This window comes from Canis lupus, chromosome 3, assembly GCF_003254725.2.
Source record: "Canis lupus dingo isolate Sandy chromosome 3, ASM325472v2, whole genome shotgun sequence".
Lineage (NCBI taxonomy): Eukaryota > Metazoa > Chordata > Mammalia > Carnivora > Canidae > Canis > Canis lupus.
Genome location: NC_064245.1, coordinates 61,140,971 through 61,162,664, shown reverse-complemented (window position 1 = coordinate 61,162,664; position 21,694 = coordinate 61,140,971). Strand labels below are relative to the sequence as shown.

General features: G+C 55.6%; 1 protein-coding gene across 2 annotated transcripts; it reads left to right on the top strand.

Moving 5' to 3' along the window:
• Nucleotides 1-1,381: 1,381 nt before the first annotated feature.
• Nucleotides 1,382-16,104, top strand: MSANTD1 (Myb/SANT DNA binding domain containing 1). Of its 2 annotated transcripts, XM_025437994.3 has the most exons (4): nt 1,382-2,722; nt 3,369-3,633; nt 7,222-7,497; nt 9,585-16,104. In XM_025437994.3, exons 2-4 carry the CDS (start codon nt 3,380-3,382, stop codon nt 9,823-9,825), a joined length of 771 nt encoding a protein of 256 aa, XP_025293779.1. In that variant the 5' UTR covers nt 1,382-2,722; nt 3,369-3,379; the 3' UTR covers nt 9,826-16,104. The 2 variants fall into 2 exon arrangements, with proteins under 2 accessions (XP_025293779.1, XP_048964524.1); XM_049108567.1 differs by lacking the exon at nt 1,382-2,722 and having other exon boundaries at nt 3,001-3,633.
• Nucleotides 16,105-21,694: the final 5,590 nt, after the last annotated feature.

The following is a 21,694-nucleotide window of genomic DNA, read 5'->3' as shown; positions in this document are numbered from 1 at the left end:
GTGGAGATGGAGGCTTACAGGGGCCTCCTGCTGAGGCCTGACTACCCCTTCTCCCTACAGGTACTGCCGGATACCCAGCCCCCGGCCCTCTGCCTCCCTATCCCTCAGAGACTGAGGGTCCCAGCAGGCCATGCAGCTGTGCCAAGGTATGGAGCTCCTCCCCACCAAGGACAGGCAGGGCCCTCCCCAGTGGGGGCAGCTGGGTTTTTACCCTGCCAACCCCTTCCACCTAGTGGGTACCTGCTCTGGGAGGACCACATGAGGGCTCTGCTTCCAGAAGCTCTCCCAGGACTCCCCTCTCTGGGGGGGCTTCCAATGCCCATTGAAACCTGAAAAGACATTTGGAGTCCAGCCTTTTACCCTGACTCCTCTGGACATGCCAGCTGGAGGGGAAGTAGGTGGTGCAGACTCCTCCTTGGGAACCACCTGTGTGGGACACCCGGAGGCCAGCGGCTGCCTCTTGGAAGCAGTGGGACCAGCTCTCTCAGTGTTTCCCAGGCAGGGGTCCATGGGACAGCAGCTTCTCCTGATGAGTATTCACCATCCCCAGCCAAGCCAGTATGCCAGACTGCCCTGTCCAGTAGCTCTGCCCATGTGCCAAGAGGTGCCAGGAGGCAGCCTGGCTCAGCCCTTGGAGCTGCGCTGGAGAAAGCCCTCAGGTGGGGCTGAGAATTTTTATCTAAGGACTGAGGGCTTCCTGGAGGGCCTTCCAGTCACTCTCCGACATCCTGAGCACCACGTGCAAGGCGCCTACGCCTGGAGGGTGCTGCCTGGCCGGGTGGCCGTGTCCCTGTGTCCCCAGGTGACTGCCTGGAGAGGAAGGAACTCCTATAGGAAGCTGATAGCAGGCCCAGGCCTTGAAGCAAGAGCCAGATAAATGGGGCAGGTGCAGGCCCCTCTGAGCGTGCACACGTGCCCCTTCTGCCCGGGCGTGCTGCACTTCCAGCTCTGACCCTAATCTACCCACCCATCCTGGGTACCTCCCACTCTTCCACCTGAGCGACAGCTCCCTATTCCAAGTTCAGCTCTTGCGTTCTAGGCCAACTTGGAGCGAGACTCACGTGCATGGTCAGATCTGAGGAGGACCTCTATTAACCATGGTGATTTTCAGCCTGGACTTTGGGAGTCCCTCCCCTAGGCTTAGCCCACCGCCAGAATCCCACAAATGCTAGCAGGCTCACTGATGGCCCATGGTTGCTGGAGCCTGGCTGGGTGCCTGCGCCTAGGGGACAGTGCTGGGGCCTGTCCAGCAGGTGTGCTGGGCTCCTGCATTTAAACCATTGGAGTTTAATCTTTTAATTTTGTTTTGTTTTGTTTTGTTTTTTAATTTTTATTTATTTATGATAGTCACAGAGAGAGAGAGAGAGAGGCAGAGACACAGGCAGAGGGAGATGCAGGCTCCATGCACCGGGAGCCCGTGACATGGGATTCGATTCCGGGTCTCCAGGATCACGCCCTGGGCCAAAGGCAGGCGCTAAACCCCTGCGCCACCCAGGGATCCCCTAATCTTTCCATTTTGAATGTTGATGCCTTTAGGTGGCGCTTTGTCCCCATGGTACTCACAGGTTGCGTGGCCCTGCTCTCCTCTTCTGGCTGACCATCCTGCTGACATCAGCTGGCCAGCCTCAGGGGACACCTCAGCCCATCCTCATCCTGGCTCTCAAGCCCACCTTTCCAGTTCCCCGAGGAATAGTCATGCTGTCTCATTGCTGGCTCTGTCTTACTCACCTTTGTCCTACAGTGTTCCCCCAGCCCCACCACTGCTAGCCAGCCCTAGCTGTGGCCCTGGCCCTTGAGACATCATCATGAGCCTCAGTCAAACTCTGGCAGAGACCTGCTGAGAGAGGGTGAGGGTCCTATGGCCACCCACTGCCAGTAGCCACCCTGCCAGCATCCCTGCCTTCCAGGAGGCCCCAGGAAATGGTGGGGAGATTCTTTTAACTGGGAGCCTGCCAGCCAGTGCTCCTTTAAGAGAGGACACAGCACAGGGTCAGACTCAGCTCCAAGCCAGCCGCTTGCCCTCTGGGTGATCTCCCCTCTCTACCCCTTCAGCTCTTCACTTGGAACATAGTGACCATGAGGATCAAAGTAGAAGATAATTGTGTGTAGCTCATAAAACAGTGCCCAGTGTTCAGAGAATACTCAAATTCTTATTTTCTCACTTTTGCAAGTGTTCTGAACCCATGGTCACACAACTAGAATAGAAAAATAAAATGGCCTGGCTCAAGGTAGATCCAATTGGCATGAGGGAAAAAGGGAAGAAGGACCAAAATGGAGTGGGAAAGACTTCAGAGAGGAGGTGATGTCAGAACAGGGTTTTGCAGAATGAACAGGAATTTGCCAGTAAGTCCAAAAGCAAACTCTAGATGATCAGTTGGGAAGGGAGAGGGGCTACTTAAGACTGGTCCCTTCATTTGTTCATTTTGTTACTCAGCAAGCCTTTATTTAGCAAACCCTTTTCTGTAGGCTCTGGGGCTACAGGGAGCATGCCGCCTACCAGGTAGAAGTGGGTGTAGGTGCAGATGGTTCTGAGCAGGGTGGTTAGGGCTGTGGCGGGGCTGCCCAGGGTGGGAGGGACCAATACATACTGCCTGCCTACTGTTCTCGGCCTCAAGAACTGCCCTGGCTTCTCTGCTCGCCCATCACCCAGGCCAGCAACCAGCAACCTGCAAGGAGGGAGACAGGTGATCCAATGGACAGAGTCCCACTCTTGCCCAGCCTGGTATTGGCACACTTAGTTTCCAGTCACGGAGTGTGCATGCACTGCCGGGGGGATGCTGTGTGTGGAGCGCATGGTGGGTAGGCAAGGGCTGGCATGCCTGCATGTATGTCGCCGAGGGTCCCTGGGGGTATCTGCCTCCGTGCCCCCTCCTTGCTGCCCCCCCATCTCCATCTTTGTTGGCCCTGGCCCCTCATTTTACCCCACCCTGACTGCCTACCCCCCACCCTCTACCCCCGGGCTCCTCCTGGGCCCCTGGTCTGTGCAAGTGGGGCGGGGCTGAGCTGGGGACTCGGCTTGGACCCCAGCACGCTGGGCTCCCAGCAGGTGAGGCCTGGTGGCCGGGCTGGCGCCTGGGCCGTGGGTTTGAGGTCTGGCCCACTCGCTGCAATATTGATGGCCCGTCAGGGCAGCCCTGATTCCTGCGCTTTCAGTTAAAAGGTTTCTGTTGTTGTAGCTTATGCAGTTGCTCTGTTGCTATGGAAACGTGACATCAAAATGACGTTTCCCGTTTAAAAGCTTTTAACTAAATTCCTGCCTGTCAGATGTAGGCCCCATTTTGAGCGTGGAGCTGCCTTCCAGGAGTGGGGCTCCCGCCCTGGTGCGCAGACCACAGGCCCCGCCTGAGCGCGCTCCTTTAACCCCGCAGGTACCTCCGGCATGGCAGCCGCCGAAGCGCCTGGCTACCTCGTGTCCCCTCAGACGGAGAAGCACCGGCGTGCCCGCAACTGGACCGATGCCGAGATGCGTGGCCTCATGCTCGTCTGGGAGGAATTCTTCGACGAGCTGAAGCAGACCAAGCGCAACGCCAAGGTGTACGAGAAGATGGCCAGCAAACTGCTGGAGATGACAGGCGAGCGCCGGCTGGGCGAGGAGATCAAGATCAAGATCACCAACATGACCTTCCAGTACAGGTGGGCCCCACGCGCCGCATGCCTATGTACTCCGCGCACCCCATACACCCGCACGCACCCCCACGCCCTGGGCTCCGGCTCCTTCCTGTATAGGTGGGCCCCACGTGCCGCACCACCATGCACCCCCACGGCCAGCACTATGGCTTGGCAGCCAGCCATCTGTGCCTAGGCTGCTGCCGCGGACCCCCTCGGTGCTGAGGTGGGAAGGCCCTGTGTGGGCAGAGCCGGGCCACGAGATGGGGCCTCTACAAACTATCTGCCGCCTCCCATCAAGGAGAGGGAGAAGCTGAGGCCCAGCGAGGCAGAGCTGGGGCGATCAGCACCCTTCCCCAGACCCTTGACACAGGCGCCCACACAGACGACTCCCGCCCAGCCTCCACACACCCTCCCGCCAACCAGGATACCACAGGCTGGCCACCCAGGCATGGCTCAGCTAGGCAGAGTGGCTGCCGTACAGGCAGGGAAACCGAGGCCAGGGGTGAGGAGGAGGCTCAGCTCCTAAGCCTGCAGTCCTGCCTGGTGCTGACACTGTCATTCCCAGCAACCACTGAGCCCAGACGTGAGTGCTGCCAACACGGGCCACGGTCAGGAGCAGGGTGTGTAGTAGGTCTGATACTGGAGCCCTGGACCACCCAGGGGCCCCACTTGTGGGAGGGGCCTTGTTTGTGGAAGGACAGGTGTGGGCCTATGATGCCTCCACCTACCCCCCCGTGGCATGAGGGGAGCTGTGAGTCAGGGCTGCCAACAAGGTTCCCAGGCAGGGGAGCTCTGGCCCCTGGGAGGGGTGAGGGGGCAGCTATGGCCCCACGGGCCCAGTGTCTCTGGGTGTGTGTGAGCCAAGCCCATCTGCAGAGGGTCATGGTGTGCAGAGGGTCCTGGGTAGGGCAGAGATCACAGCAGTGCAGAGGGTCCTGGGTGCAGCCAAGGTCACAGATATGGAGTGGGTCATGGGCATGGTAAGGGTCACAGGCAGGGCAGAGGTCATGGTCTGACTGGGGTCTTGCTGGGGGCCACAGGGGGAAGACTGGTAATGAGATTGGGGCCACAGGGCATGCTGGCAAGGGTGGGCCTGTCCACATCCCCAGAGGATATGCAGGTGCCCAAGGTGGCTGCTGTGAGCAGGGAGCAGAGGTGCAGCCAGGGCTGGCTGCACACAGGGCTTGCAGGCTTGCCCTGGGCACCTTGAGAGGGCTGTCCCTGGCAACAGTAGGCAAGGAGCCGACTGCTGTCCTTCCCCCACCCCCGGCCTATAGCTCTCAGCCTGTCATGACACCCAGTCGGCTATTTCCAGTTAACTTTCTGTGGCCCTGGGAGGAGGAGTTGCAGGGCCTGGACCTGCCTGAAGACCCATGTCCACCTGCCGTCCCAGCCCCCAGGCCGGCCCAGGGGCCAGAAATGAGGCAACCATTAAGGGTCTGAGGGCCTCAGTCACCACATAAATAGCAGCCACCTGCTCATGGTGCAAGGGATAGGTTGTCTATAGATGCGTGTGTATTCCCATTCCTGCCACCTGCATGCACATGGAGAGCCCTCTATGCCTGCTGCGGGGCAGGGGAGCTGCAGAGGCAAGGCCGGCTGCTTTACCAGCTTCCCATCTGACTCAGTAACTCATGGGCTCTGATTGGTGTCTGGCAGAGTTGTTCATTATTTATCCTGAGAGCCATCTTCAGAGTCCCAGGGGAGGCATTCTGTTCCCTTCTTGGAGGTGGGGATGGGGGCCAGGGAGCCCATAGGCCATGCAGGTGCAGCAGAGTGGGGCCTGGGCCCTCCAGTGGGGCACCCCTCCAGACCCTCGGTGCTGGGGGTAAGGGCTGCACACATGTACAAGACTGCAGTTTCCCATTCCCGGGGGGGTGGGGGTGGAGGTGGGAACTGAGCCCTAGACCACAGAGCCTGTAACAGGCTGATGCTTCAGTTGGTCGACTGGTTCTTCATCTGTTTCTTTCCACCCCGACCCAGAAAGCCTCCCATAGCAAAATCTTTTCTTATTTTCTCATGGTAGCTCCTTACATATTGAGGTTGTCAGGCTAAGGAAGCCTGTGGGGGTGGCCAGGTTCCGTGGAACATGGTCTCTTGGAATACCGTTCAGGGGTCTCCTGTGCCAGAAGCAGGCTTTCCCTCATTTCTCCAAGGAGAGCCTGACTTGAGTGGTCAGAGCAAGCACAGGGAGACCTCTCAGGGTGCTGGAGGGGAGCCTAGGCAGAGGTTGGGTGGGGGCCCCAAGCACGGTCCTCAACTTCCCACACCCGGAATTTGTGCAGCTTCCAGGGTGTTGGATGGTCCTGGGGTCAGGAGACAGAGCAGCCTGTGCCTCTGTGGCCTGCTCCTGGCTTTCTACTCTGGACATCCAGGCTGGTGGATGAAGCTCCTAAGGCCTCCTCCTGCTGCAGCTGGCCTCAGCTTGCTGCCATGGGCCACAGACCCCCTTGCTGTCCAGGTGGGCCTATTTGCTGAAGGCAGCTCAGTCAGATGCTCAGCTCAGTATTTCTAGTGAAGAGTGTGACCAGGGGCCCGCGCTGGAGGGAAGCCCACATCAAGAGACAGGAGCCATCGGCCACAGGGGTCGCCAGAGCATGAGGGCCTCCATCCCCGGGAGAAGCGTGGGGCAGGAATGTAAGGACCACAGACTAAGGCTGGGTCTGATGGGCAGGCAGCAACCTCCCAGTGGTGGCCTCCTTCCCAGCTCTTTTGCAGCTGAGTCTTCCCATCGCTGACCTCCCCAAATTTGGCCAAGACCCAGGGACCTACAAGGCCTGTCTGGTGGGGAAGGGCAGGACACAGGGCTGGACGGGGCTCCAGCCCACGGTGGGCAGAGCTATGCTGTGCATACCCCTGGCCCCGGAGTCTAAGTAGGAATGAGGAAGATCAGGCCCAGCCCTGCTGCCTCCTGGTACCTTCAGCCAAGAATGTTTGTTGTTTGCTGGGAACTGGGCATTGTCTTATTAGATTCTCCCTGGAGCTTGTGACGAATTTACTTTGCTCATCCCCATTTTACTGATGTGAAAATGAAGGCTCAGAGAGGTTAATGAACCTGCCTAAGGTCACACAGCAAAGTGGTGGAGATGAGACACAGCTCAGATGTGTTGGACACTGAAACCTATGCTCCTAACTCCTGTGGTTCTCACTTCTAAGGCAGTCTCTTTAGAAAAACAAATTTCTTATATTATGATACCTTATGGTTGTATTATATCATACTTATATTTTATTCCTATGTTTGTATATTTTATTAAAAGGAGTATTTGTTCACTGTAGGGAGTTTAGAGATTACAGAACAACCAGGACGGAGGCAGTTCAGCCCAGCTCAGGCCCTCACACTCCCAGATGACCGTATTCACGTTTGGGGCGTGTGCTTCTATTGTCCCCGGTGGGCTAGGTCCCCAGCCTGACTTCTCTCCGAGTCTAATGTCACCCTGGCTCTGGAGTCCTTCTGGGGAGGCTGTCTGGCCAAGAGTGGTACCCGCCCAAGCCATGCAGCTCCCTGGGCCCCGGGGCTCTCGCACCCCTGAGCACCCCTCAGCCGAGGGCCAGGCAGGACAGGCCGGGAGCAGCTCCGTTTCTCACCCTTGGCTCTTGTGTCTCTCGTTTCAGGAAATTAAAATGCATGACAGATAGCGAGTCCGTCCCGCCCGACTGGCCCTATTACCTAGCCATTGATAGGATTCTGGCCAAGGTCCCCGAGTCCTGTGATGGCAAACTGCCGGACGGCCAGCAGCCGGGGCCCTCCACGTCCCAGACCGAGGCGTCCCTGTCGCCGTCTGCTAAGTCCACCCCTCTGTACTTACCGTATAACCAGTGCTCCTACGAAGGCCGCTTCCAGGACGATCGCTCCGACAGCTCCTCCAGCTTACTGTCCCTTAAGTTCAGGTAGTGTGTGTCTTCCTTCCCCGCCTCCACGACCAGCGGGGCCAGGAGCCCGGCAGCCAGAGAAGGGGCTGGGAGCGGTGATGGGCAGCGGCTCTCGGGGCGGCGGTGTCGTCTGCCATCCCTGGCTGGCTGCAAAGGCCTAGGTGGTGTGCAAGTGCCTCCTGGGACAGGGGGCCTCAGGCAGGCTGGCCTCAGACGGGGAGGCCACAGACAGGGAGGCCTCAGGCAGGGAAACTGCAGACAGGAAGGCTGTAGACCAGGAGGCTTCAGACAGGGAGGTCGCAGACAGGCCTCAGACTGGGAGGCTTCAGACGGGGAGGTCGCAGACGGGGAGGCCTCAGACCAGGAGCCCTCAGACCTGAGGCCTCAGACCAGGAGGCTTTAGGCCAGGAGGCTTCAGACGGGGAGGCCTCAGACCCGGAGGCCTCAGATCAGGAGGCTTCAGACCAGGAGGCTTCCGACGGGGAAGCCTCAGACCCGGAGGCCTCAGACCAGGAGGCTTCAGACCAAGAGGCCTCAGACCGAGGCTTCAGATGGGGAGGCTTCAGATGGAGAGGTTTCAGATAGGGAGCCACAGAGAGGGAGACCTCAGACCGGGAGGCTTCAGACAGGAGGTTTCAGATGGGGAGGCTTCAGACCAGGAGGCCTCAGACAGGAGGCTTCAGATGGGGAGGCCTCAGACTGGGAGGCAGGTGGTATTGAAGTGCGGGCCATCATGTCCATAGTCTGGTTTTGGCTCCTGGCTACATCACTTTCTAGCTGTGTGGAAAGTCCTTGACCTCTCTGGGCCTCAGTCTCCCTCTGTGAAATGGGGATGAATCAGCACTTTGTCTGAGGGTGACTGGGAGTGTCATGAGAGAGAAGGAACTTGGTGTGGGGCCTGGGACATGGAGGAAATCCAATGTCCCATTCCCACCAGCCCCCAGTTTCTGGCTCCTGGGCTCCCCATCACCCCCAAGCAGATCCTGACCTGGCTAGGCTGGCTGGAAGGCATGTTGGGCTGAGCCTCCAGTGTGCTCCCCTCAGCTGGTTGCAGTGTACGCGCCTGTCCCCTCTGATGTCCCTTCACAGACGTCCTGCTGGGCCAGCTCCGGCCACCTGAACCTGCCCTGGAGATGCCTACAGACAGGTACACAGGAGGCACACTCCTGTGCTGGGGAGGCCAGGGGAACCAAAGGAGGGACATTAGGGCTCGGCTTTCAAGGGTGAATAGGAGTTGGCTAGTCTGAGAAGAGAAGGAAAAGAGTGGGTTTGACTGGCCCTGCCTCTCCCGCAGCCCTGGCCTCCAGGTCTGTCAGATGGGGGTAAGATGAGGAAGGTCTGGTATCAGGGGCTGCCAGTTGGTTTGTCCAGCGCCCCTTCCCTGGATGGGATTTCTCAGCAAAGACCCCAAACAAGAATGCATTTGTGGATGGCCAGGTGGAGTCAGCTAGAAACCTGAGGTTTATGGCCAGGTGTTTTCTGTGGATTGACCTGGTTCCCAGACTCACAGCTGCCCCAGGCACCACGCAAGGGCCAGGATGTGGGACTGGCACCCCTGCCCCTGAGACTGGCCAGGTCACCATTCTGCTTCAAAGCATGGGGCCCAGGCAAGGAGACTGGTGGGGTCTGGCCAGTTAGAGCAGGGATGCTCCCCAGCCCACAACAGAGAGCACAGGGCCTACCACCCGGTAGGCTACCTTTGCCTCCCTGGAACTACCAGAGGTTCCAGTCCTGGGGGAGAGGCCACACTGCCCTGCCCCCCTCCCACCCAGTCCTCTTCATCTCTCCCCCCCGTGTGGCTGCTACTCCTGAGCTCCACCTAGGCTACAGGGGGTTTGGATTATCCTGTGACCCAGGTCACTGGATTGCCTCAAGGCCCACAGGACGGCAGTGCCTACAGCCCCCTGGCCCCTTCACCATCCTGGGAGGAGGGCTACAGCCCTCCTCACCTGCTGGACCAGGGGGAGGGAGGGCAGAGCAGTTGCTCGGCTACCAGGGGCTGTTTCCCATGTGTCCACTGAGGTGGGTGGGAGAGTCAGGCAGGCGGAGCCTCTGGTGCCCTGATTGTGTGGCCGGCCATCCACACGCTGGCACTGTCCTTCCAGGTCGGACGAGCGGCCCGTGAAGAAGCGCAAGGTGCAGAGCTGCCACTTCCAGAAGAAGAAGCTGCGGCTGCTGGAGGCCATGCTGGAGGAGCAGCGCAAGCTGAGTCGCGCCATGGAGGAGACGTGCCGGGAGGTACGCCGCGTGCTGGACCAGCAGAATCTCCTGCAGGTGCAGAGCCTGCAGCTCCAGGAGCGCATGATGAGTCTGCTGGAGAAGATGATTGCCAAGTCCAACGTGTAGGCTGCCGGGTGGGCTGGCGGGCGGGTGGGCAGCCAGGGCCCAAGCAGGCTGGCCATACAACACAGGCCGGCCGGGCCAGGCCAGGTCCCAGAGGGAGCCAGCCTCACGCTGGCCCCTGGGGCTGCTCCTGGATCGGACTTCCTGGTGTGGAAGCCCCTCCTCAGACACAGGCCGAGGACACCAGGTTACACGGGGGTGATCCCCCAGTGGGAACTCCTAGAACCTGTTCTCCGGTGTGGTGACTACCGATGATACTTGAAATGGCTTTCGGCATTAAATGTGTGATTTTTCATGACTCCCTGGAAGCAGAGTTCACCTTTCCAGCTCAGAGGGAATGCGCCAGGTTGGTCTATTCCAAAAACAAAAGCATATGGAAACAGGCAAGTGGCAGCTTTGCACTCGTAACAGAAACTGTCCTGAAGGGGAGATGCCTGCCTGCCCCTCCCTAGAGTCTGCAGCAGTACTCCTGAGGTGGCCTCTGATGCCACAGCAAACCCAGGGAGCCTTCGGCCCTCTCCTTGGAGTACTGGGTGCTCCAATCACCTCCCAGCAAGAAGGCTAACAGAGCAATGACAGCTACCCACAGGCACCACCCTGTTCATTTTCCTAGGCCTGGGGGTGTCACGCTGATGAACAGAGACCTGGCCTCATGCACTCCCGTTCCAGGCGAGGAGGCAAACGCGTGAAGAAGGAAATGACATGATAGCAGGTGGTGGTCAACGCAGGACAGGAAGGGCTGGCCCCAAGCATGAGGAAGCCTCACAGAAGCAGCCAGGCAGTGCAGCCAGGCCATAGACGCACAGGAAGCTTTTGGGTGTTGTGCTGGCCGGGGCCCTCTGAGCAGGAGGTGGTGGTGTCCAGAGCTGTGAGATAATGCTCACCTCCCTGCCTCTGCCCTTTCCAGCAGGAAAACCATTCCAGATGCTTCTCTGCTGAATTCTTCCTAAGTCCTGTTGGCCACTTGGGCTTTGGTCTCTGACTGCAAAGGATGAAGGGCACGGGAGTGTCTGGCCCCCCCGGGACCAGCATGTTGCTGCCCACCCAGCAGGGTTGTGAGGCAATGCAGCAAGTGACATGGTTGACTTTTGACCTAGAAAAGCTCCTTCTGGGTGCTCCTGAGCAGCCCCATGGCAGGTGGGATGAAGGCAGGGGTCCTGCCAGGAGGCTGTCACAGTTATCCTGGTTGACAGTGACCCCTCATGGGACACTCCAGTGGCCTTTGAAGTCAGCCACCCAAGGTCATGCAGGTGGAGCAGAGGCCAGTCGCAGGCCTGGCTACAGAGTCCAGAGGGCAGAGCCAGATGGAACAGGATGGATGCCCCTGGCTCACCACCTCGGGGACCTCCCCAGAGCACATGTGCATGGACTCAAACCATGCTGCTTTGGGACCCAAGGCAGTAGTTCGGTGAATGTATGACAGGAGGCTCTGCTGAAGTGTGAACTTGCCAATTTCTTCCAAAACGGTCAGTGTTCCCAGCAAGGCCAGTGTCAGCTACCAGCATGATGTCACTGAACCAGTGCTGGGGAGGCATGCACAGAACAAGCCCCAAAACCCCACCACACAGGAGACTGAGGGAGTGCCTCATCCTGAAGACCTGAACTGAGGGCTGATTTCTGGCACAGGAACCCAGCTGCTCCTGAGACACGATGTCCCAGTGAGAACTTGATTGACAAACACTCAGCCTGCTGGCTATGCCAAGGCTGCTGGCTAGAACCCCATCAGAGTGGCCCAGGGGTCGCCGAGATGGCCACAGACTGTGGCTCCAAGTGATGCAGGAGCTCTCTTACCTTAACTGTCCTGGTGCTCCCATGGCTGTGGCTGTGGCCATGGCATACCAGGTTTAACCGTCCTGGCACTCCTGGAGCTGTGGCCATGGCTACCAGGGTTAACATAGTGGCAGAAGGCAACAGTTGCAGTATGTTATGTAGCATTTTTGCCTCTGTAATTAGAAGTCATTTGCACTATTTAACTTTCCCAGCTGTCTCTCTGAGTGTGGGATCAGTGCTGTCTCTCTCCATGTCTGCAGATTCTGTGCTGCCCCATACTCTGTTGGGCTGGAGCAGAACCGATGTGGTCAGGTGGAGGCCAGCCGGACAACTGCCTGCGTCACGCGCTTCATAAATAGTGTGTCTGTAGGGAGTCTCTGATTTCTTCTGTAGTTATTGGTCCATTAAGGGGGAAAGTGACTCTATTAGTAAACACTAAGCTGTTTGATAAGATCCAGCAAGACAATGATCCTTTTAACGCCAAAAACTGAACTCCAAAACCAAACAAATATGCTTTCTCTCCCTTTATTATTTAATGTTGGCATTTATATAGCTAATGCATCAAGACAAACAAATAAGTGGGATAAAAGAAATGAAAATTGCCTTTATTTTCAGATGATATTTTTATATTCCCAGAAAACAAGATATATAAAAGATCAAGAACTCTTTAAACCACCTTGAACCTGTGGATTATGAGAATGGAATGTTCCATTCAGGGTCATAATTGAGAACCGCAGGGATTCTATGAGCAAGTTTAACCAGAAAGGTATAGGATCGACATGAAGAAAACTACGGTTTTATTGTAAAATCTAAAACAATTCCTGAGCATGTGGAGAAACCGCATACTCCTAAAAGTGCCAAAGTAAAGTGTCATCATCTTATTAATGTAATTCCAGCAATATTCTCAATAACATTGTGGGTTTTTGTTTATTTTGAAATGGAAGAAAGTTGTTTTTTTGCTGTTGTTGTTGTCATTTTTTAATTTGAAGTCAGCTCCATGCCCAGTGCAGAGCCTGACACTGGACTTGAACTCATGACCCTAAGATCCTGACCTGAGCCCAGATCAAGAGCCAGATGCTTCACTCACCGAGCCGCCCAGGTGCCCCTGAAGAAAGTATTTTTAAGTTCAAATGAAAAAGGATTGGGGCAGAGGTCTAAGGCCGAAGGATGAGGAAGACCTTCTGGGCCTCATGTGGCGCTGGGAAATGCAGAACAGAAGCAAAAAGTGTGCAGTCACACACCCATGCAGCCAGTGTGCTGTCAGGGTCAAAGCTGGAAAAACATGAGACAGAAACTCAGACTGCACTAGGGGCGGCAGGGCCCCAGGCCAGCCAGACCCAAGCGGCTTCCTCCCGAGGAGCTGACCGCATGCATGCTGCCCGGAGCCGGTCCCCGAGCCTCTGCACTCACAGGGCCCTCCATGCTCTAGGAGGCCCTGAAGATGTCACAGCCTCTGTTCCTCTGGGTCCTTGCCACCAATTCTAACACCTAACAGACCTTACTAGAAATCAAACCTAAAACTTAAAAATTGGACTCATTTCAAAATAATAAACCCATTACATGTTGACATAAACAGCAATTGAATGAAAAATACATTTTCCAAAACAAAAGGTTTTCAGGAGAAGAGGGGCGTTGTGTCACAGCTGGCTCCAGCCTCGGGCTGGTGGGTGTCCACGGGAGACCCGGCGCCGCATGGACAGGTGTTTGGAACAGAAAGATCATGGTGGACACCTCTCCCAGGAAGGACACTGGCTGTGCGGGCTAGTTGCAGTGTGGACTCAGCCCACCAGCTCTTCCAGAGTTGTGTTGAGCCTGCAGCCAGCCATTGGTCCTGTGCCTCGGGGACCTCTGTTCGCCACGCTCTGTAACGCTGTACCGGGCATTTGGAAAATTCTGGTTCTCGCTGTCATGCGTGTCTTCTGTGCCAATACAGTGCACAGACACCATCAGCTGCTTGCTCTCACTCTCCCACCCTGACCGCAGAGCCTTTCCCAGGGTGGGTTATCGAGCTCACAGCGGTGGAGGCAGCTCTTCCATGGTCCTGACCTTGGCACAAAAGCCAGAATCTTGCCACCGGCCACCACAACCACGTGACTTGTTTTCCCCATAGGGACAGCTCCCTTTGTTGGTTTCCAAGAGCACATCCACCAGGCGCCAGAGGCCTTTCAGGTGAAAATCATGTTCCTGTGAAGAATGTTTGCAGCTGCATCTTCTGGCAGCTGAACGGTGACCACGGGCTTCTCCCTGACAGCTGTCACACCGTATGGTGGGAGTCTGTCACACAGACTGTCCATCTTGTCATGCAGAATATTAAAAAGATGTGTGTCCCAGGGCCAAGATTTAATAAAATTAGTACATTTTACTGCTCATTGGGGACACTTTTAAGGGAAACGTGTTTTTTGCAGACAGTGTGTGGTGGGAGGGACACGGGACATGTCCTGTTTCTCACCAAGGACCCAGCCTTTCCACCCAGCACTGCAAATGCCGTGCTGAAGATGGCAGAGGGCGTTTTTCCTTTGTGATAATACTTTGGGCCTTAGGGACACTTGGGGTCCACAGATCAGTCTCTTGGGGAGGCCCAGGCATGGGTGTAAGGCAACAGGTATGAGAAGATGCTTGGTGGCCTTACTTGTATCTGTGCATCCTGGAAAGCTCTGGTGGGTCCCATAGCGGGGGCAGGGATAAGGAGGTGGTCTGCAGCCTTTGTGCAAGCCTTTGTGCAAGCCCAACCCCACCAGCCCCCATGAGCTGTGTCCCCCAGGGGGGCCCAGAAGGAGGTCCTGCTTCCCTCTAACCCCTCTGCTGTCCTGCTGACCACCTGCTGTGTACCAGGAACAGGGGAGTAGGGCGGTATCAGTCAGAGGCTTGACAATGAGGGGAGGACACCCTGAGCAAAGAAAATGGGCTCATAGCTGGAAGGTCATCGCTTCAGAAAGAAAGAGCATCACACTGACCTGCCTGGGAGCTCCAGCCCCTGGCTCTGAGTTAGCTGCCATCTCCAGGACTCCTAGGCGAGGACCTCACACCAGGGCTTGTGCAGGGTGCCAGCCTGGGGCCATCTCCCCAGAGGGACCTGCACCCACTTCCTGGAGGTATAATTGGACCAAAGAACAGGCCCAATCCCCCGAATGGCCTCAGAGCCACCAAAATGGAAGCCTTGACAAGCACAGGAGCATGTCTTCCTGGCACACCTTGGTTTGGCTTCCAAAAGGCAGGTGCATCTTTGAGAACAATGGGGGATCCTTCAGCTCATTCAAGGGGGGGTGGTGGTTCCCATTTACAGCTGCGTGTCCTACATGAGACCTATTCACTGGCCTACAACCAGCGCTTTCCTCTCCCCAGAGCAGAAGGCATCGGCTGCCCTTCAGTTTTGCCTTGTAGGGCACTAGGTCAGCATGATCCAAGATCATCGTCAACCAGGAGACCATCCTTGTTTTCCTCCAAGGCAGCATTAGTTCCCTGCTCCCTTCCAGTTTGTCTTCCGGGACCTCCACCTTCTTGTCATCCAGGAGATCCACAAGAGCCAAGAGTCCACATGTCAGGGGGTCAGAGCAGGGGAAGATGAGGGAGCAGGTGCACAGGCCTCATGGTGAACCACATACACATGGCAGAGGGCATGCTGACCCTCTGTGGGGTTGGCCAGCCACACATACCTCCTTTGAACGTGTGGGCTGGGGTGGGAGGGGCCGCTGGCTGACCCGCACCAGGACACAGCAGAGGAAGGCCTGAGATTCAGGAACTGGCGATGTCTTTGGAAAACAGCCTTTGGTGCTGGAGTTTCTGGCCCTTGTGCAACCCTGTGACTGCTTCTGGCTGCCCCGAGCCCTTCCTGGTTACCCCCATGCGTGTGTGACATGGTCCTGGGGAGGAGCCCCGAGCACGGCTCTGAGCCCTCCTGCTAGGGTCATGGTACACCTTCCTGGGTACTCCGTGGTAATGCAGAGTGACACCCTCCCCCCCTGCAAGGGCAGCACCACATCCGCGTGGTGGCAGCAGTTTCATGGGTCCCGGGTAGATGAACAGATCCCACCAGGCTCTCGTGACAGCGGCGCAGTGGATACCCCTGTGTGTACTTAGGCACACTAGTGAGCATTTGTAAAATCAGACAAGACAGCTTCAGGGGAACAGAAAGTTGACCAGGAAAGTCACCGTGTTAGACTCAGCAGCTCATGTGTGAGGGAGGGGCCCAGTTTATGTCTCCAACACAGGTCCCATGTCCCAGCACCGGTTGCCGACCCCAGCTGTCCCTCCACTACTGAATGGTTTTGGAATCTTTCTTAAAGATAAGTTGCCTTATCTTTAAGGGATGCCTGGCAGGCTCAGTCGTGGAGCATGTGACTTAATCTCAGGGTCATGAGTCCATGCCCCACATTGGGTGTAGAGATGACTGAAAAATAAACTTAAAAAATAAATAAATTGCCCCCAAATATGTGTGTCTACATCTATAGTCTGCATTCTGTCCATTATTAATGATTCTTATTCTTGTGTCAATAAATACTGTTTTTACCATGAGTCTTAAAATCTGATATAATAAATCTTTCAATCTTGTTACTCTTTTTACAGATCATTTGGGTATTTAAGACCTTAGCATTTCAAAAAAAAAAGTACTTAGCATTTCCTTTTTTTTTTTTTTTTTAAGATTTATTTATTCGAGAGAGACACAGAGAAAGAGAGAGAGAGGCAGAGACACAGGCAGAGGGAGAAGCAGGCTCCATGCAGGGAGCCTGACGTGGGACTCGATCCCAGGTCTCCAGTATCAGGCCCTGGGCTGAAGGCAGCACTAAACCGCTGAGCCACAGGGCTGCCAGCATTTCCATTTTTTTTTAAAGATTTTATTTATTTATTCATAAGAGACAGAGAGAGGCAGAGACATAGGCAGAGGGAGAAGCAGGCTCCCTCCAGGAAGCCTGATGTGGGACTCGATCCTGAATCCCAGGATTACAACCTGAGCCAAAGATAGGCACCCAACCGCTGAGCCACTCAGGCATCCCATCCCTTTTTTTTTTTTTTTTTTTTAAGATTTTATTTATCTAGAGTGAGGGTGCACGCACGTGCTGGTTGGGGGTAGGGCGGGGGAGAGAATCCCAAGCAGACTCCATGCTCTGTGCAGAGCCTGATGCAAGGCTTAATCCCACAACCTTGAGATCATGACCCAAGCCAAAATGTAAGAGTTTGATGCTTAACCGACTGAGCCACCCAGGTGTCCCAAGTCCTTAGCATTTCCACAATTTTTTAAATGTAGTAAAATACACATAACACAAAATCTACCATTTTACCTACTGTTAGGCGTCCAGTTGAGAGGCAGTAAGTCTGTTCCCACTGTGGCGAGCACCCCTGCCCCTCCCAACTGACCTCGTGTCCCCATGGAGCAGCATCTCCCTTCTCTCCCAGCCCTTGACACCTGGTACCCTACTTTTTGCCTCTGGGCACCTGACTCTTCCAGGGTGTCAGGAACTGCAGGCCTGTGGGATATCCTTTTGTGTCTGGCTTTTCCACTCCCCACAGGGTCCTGCAGGTTCATCTATGCAGTGGCAAGTGCACTAGCCTGTATGCCCAGCCACAGAGCATGAGGGTCCCCTTTCTCTGTGTCCTCGCCAACACTGGTTCTTTCTTGTCTTTTTTGATGAGAGCCATCCTAACAGGGTGAGGTTCTGATTGGCACTTCCCTGACATCAGTCATGTAGAGCATCTTTTCATGTTGGCCATCTGTGTGTATTCTTTGGAAAAATGTCTATTCAGATCTTCTGCCCAATTTTTAATTAGATTTTTTTGTATGTGGATTGTAACTGACAAGTATTTTTATGCAGTAAATTCCTACGTGCGGGATTGCAGGATCAATTGGGTAGGGATTGTCAAAATGCTTTCCCAAGATGTTCTCTGAATTATGTTAAACTCTAAAAAAGAAGAAAATGTCCCACTTCATGTCTTAATACCAACCTGATTCTTTTTAAAAGAATACAAAACAGGAAAATAAAGTGAAAGTTCTAAGTAAAATCCTAGCAAACCTAAGACAGTACAACCAAGTAGGGCTCCTTTGAGAAAAGTCAGAGAACCACCAGCAACATCACCAAACCCACCAAATCAGTGTGAGGAGGTCATTGGCCTGCATCATGCAGACAGCCCTTTGGAAAGTTCCCAGCATGACAGGACTTTCAGGGAGGGATGCAGATGTCGTTCCCACCCCATCCAGCAAGCACATGGCAGCCACACACAGTGGGACCGTCATTGTGGGTCAGCATCACCAAGGACAAGGTCACTGTGCAAATATTGGAAAAGGAGAGGCAACGATGATCTGTTTTTGCCAAAGACATGATTATGAAACCAGGAAACTTGGAAGAAAAGTTTTATTTTTTATTTATGATAGTCACACACACAGAGAGAGAGACAGAGACACAGGCAGAGGGAGAAGCAGGCTCCATGCACCGGGAGCCCGACGTGGGACTCGATCCTGGGTCTCCAGGATCGCGCCCTGGGCCAAAGGCAGGTGCCAAACCGCTACGCCACCCAGGGATCCCGGAAGAAAAGTTTTAAAAACCCTACTATATTAATAAGATAAATATATGATTAATATATAAAATTTGTTTTTTTCTGTCTTATTAATAACTGGTTAAGAATAGGAAAACTCACATAACAACCAAAGCTGAGAAATGCTTATGAATAAATGAAACTGGAGAAGACTTTAATCATAGTAAAGATCGGAGAGGGACACCTGGACAAAAGGTGTGATGCCGTGTCCTGGGGGAGGGGGATGTTCCAGGGGGAGTAGGATGTCTGGGGTGGGGGGGAGGATGACCTTGGGGAGAGGACATCCTGGGGGGGGGAAGGAGGATGTCCCTGGAAGGAAGAGGATGTCCCTGGTGGGGGAGGACATCCTTGGTGGGAGAGGATGTCCCTGGGAGGAGGACATCCCTGGGGAGGAGGACATCCCTGGGGGGGAATGATATCCCTGGAGGGAGGGCATCCCTGGGGGGGAGGATGTCCCTGGGGGGAGAGGACATCCCCTAGGGGAATCTTGCCTGAAACAACATGGTCTTTCCTGTGTCCCCACTTCTGCCCATAAACGTCCCCCATTTTGTGCATCACCTTGGACCCCTATCTGAGACAAAAAGCTGGCTGGTTAATGAATCATCTCGTAAAGCCAATGAGATCTTCAACTGTACTCAGTTGGATTTTGCTTTTTCACAGATAAAACCAAGCACTCAGGCCCTGTGGGGAGATGGTGTTGGTGGGGAGAGACCAGAACGGGTGGCTCGCCCAGACATGGGCTTTGACAGATGTTCACTGGTATGTTGATGTACATAACTGGGGAGGAAGCAGGGACAAATGTCATAATCTTCTATAAGGTTCATGTCAGGTGGATCAAAAATTTAAGTGATAAAAGTGGAAAACTTCTAGAAGCGATTCTGAAGGAACATGTAACCTTGGGGTCAAGACCTCTCTAATGGGACAAATCAGAAAAGAGAAAAGTGGCCTAATTTGATTAATAAAACTTCTAAAACGGTGTATAACAAAGAGCTTTAAAGAGTCTTGAGATGTTCGGTAGATGATGGGGGCGGGGCACCCTGCTGGTTAGCTCAGGTATGCAGCAGCAGGGCTGCAGGTGGGGGAGGGGTGCAGTGGGGGGGGATGCAGCCGAGGGAGGGGGGCTAAGGCCCAGCCAGCTGAGGGGGGGAGGGGTGTGGCAGGAGAGGGGCGCTGCAGCCCTGGTCACTGCAGGTGGAGTGGGGCTTCCTCCCCAGCCCTCCAGGCCACTTCTGCCCCCCAGAAGCAGGTAAGGCCTCTTCTGCAGTAGGGTCCCCCTCAGGACTGAGGTGGACGTCTGATACTGTGTGTTCCGGAGTGTTCTATCCATGCTCTCTATGCTGGGAGCCACATTTCCAGGATCCTTCCCTGCACAGTTCTGGGGTAGATAGCATCAAAGATGAGCTTTGCTTGAGGCTTGGGAGGCAGAAGTGATGGAGATGCCATGGGCCCCTATAGGGTGAGAGTGGTTGAAGTGTGGGTGGTCAGGGCTGGGGGTGGTCAGGGCTGGGGGTCAGGGCTTGGGTGGGCAGGGCTAGGGGTCAGAGCCATGGGTGATCAGGGCTGGGGGTCAGAATGTGATGTTAGAGGTGTCAGTATTCAATTCTGCACCCAATTCTGACATTTTTTCCCACTGACATCATCAAGCAATTGTCTGACACCAACTGAGTGTCCCCCAAATCTAACTCAGCCCTCTCACTCTCCTCTTTTTTTTTTATTATTTTTTTATTTTTTTATTTTTTTAATGATAGTAACACAGAGATTGAGAGAGAGAGGCAGAGACATAGGCACAGGGAGAAGCAGGCTCCATGCAACGGGAGCCCAATGTGGGACTCGATCCCGGGTCTCCAGGATCGCGCCCTGGGCCAAAGGCAGACGCTAAACCGCTGCGCCATCCAGGGATCCCTCTCACTCTCCTCCTGGAGATGGCATCAGACCCCTCAGGGAAGGGCTCAGTCCCACAAGGCTGCCCCTCCACCCAGACTCCACAGTCCCCTGTGCTTCTGGCCGCAGGTCCTTGGATCCAAGGGTCCCACAGCCCACCTCGGGTTTGACCGTTTGCTAGAGCGACTCATGGAGCCCGGGCAAACATGCTGTGCACTGAATCAAACGATGTCACTCGGAGCAGCCAGATGGGGGAGAGGCTCTGTGGCCCGTCACCCTCCCGCATCCCATCTGCACCGCTCGGACGCGCTGTCTGGGGTATTCTGGAGGCTTTGCTACACTGGCCGGACCGATCGGATCTCTGGCCTGGCTCAGGGGTCTCAGTCTCCAGCCACTGGTCTCTCGCGGGCTGGGGTGGGGTGTGTTTAGGGGAAGACGGCCCGGGCTCCTCCTTCTGCGGGGCTGCCCCCAGAATTACAGGCTGCGTTCTAAGGCTCCAGGGCTATGGCTCGCCCCATGTTATTTCTCAAAGCTGCACTGGGCATGGTTAGGTACCCAAGGGCCTGCTTGCCCGCCTGCAGGGCAGCAGTGATGGGGTGTGGTGGGAGGCAGCAAGAATGAGCCTGAGGCCCCAGGCCCTCCCTGTACCTCTAGGGTGGCTCTGAGGGGTGTTTGGGAGAGGTCAGGACCCAACAGGGGAAGAGGAGCCGGGGGTGCACAGCACCCAATGGCTGATGCCCCCTACTCCATGTGTACACGGTCCCTGAATCAGAAGGGAGGCAGCAGGAGGGGTACTGGGTGCAGGGGAGAACCCTGGAGGAGCTGAGGGGCCTGGGGCTCCAGGCTAGCTCTGCCCCTGCTGTGGGGGGGTCCCACAGCCAGCCTGCCCTGCCCGGACCTGTCCTTCTGGAGCGGGGGCCGGGGGCAGAGGCCATGGTCAGCCGCCAGCACCCCTGAGGCCTTGTTCCAGGGGAGGGCAGAGCGTGGTGCTGGTTGCATCTGTACAGGGGAGCAGCGTGAGGGGTGGGCCAGAGAGGCCCTCCTGTTCCAGCTGCCACCTCACGTCACTGCCACAAAGCAATCTGGAGCACATGTTACCCCACAAGGGTCTGCCAGCGCCAGAGCACCCTGCATTGTTACACCTACTGGTACTCCCTAACCCCCAGGGATAGGGGGTGCCAGTTAACGCCAGGTCTAGCCCCTCCTTCCTCTGGGTGCCAGGGCTCAGGTTGGCTGCAGGCCTGGGAGCAGCCCACCCGCTGCAGGACCCTGGTCACAAGGGACTGTGAACCCTGAAATTCAGATTCCAACTACATGCCTACCACCCGCCCCCAACCTCCCTCGTTTTCACCACAGCCTTTGTCTTTCCCTGTTCAGAGAACTTTCCAGAGACTTTCCAAGCTCTGCATGGGAACAGCGTGGCTCCCTGGGGTGCCAGCTGGCATGGCCGGCAATTATCCTTAAAGTACGAGGACAATTTTAATTTCACAATAATTAGAAATATCAACTGCAGCTCAAGCCTTCGAAACTCATGGAATTTTAATGGGCAGCTGGCTTAGGTTACAGCCAAGAATAGCAGTCCTGCATCCAGCCCGGATCCAGGAGCCCCACGCCGCACTGGCCTCTGGGAAAAGTGGGGGTGTGTGCAGGGGGACAGGCCCCAGCTGAGCATTCTGTGGTACCCAAAGGAGGGGGG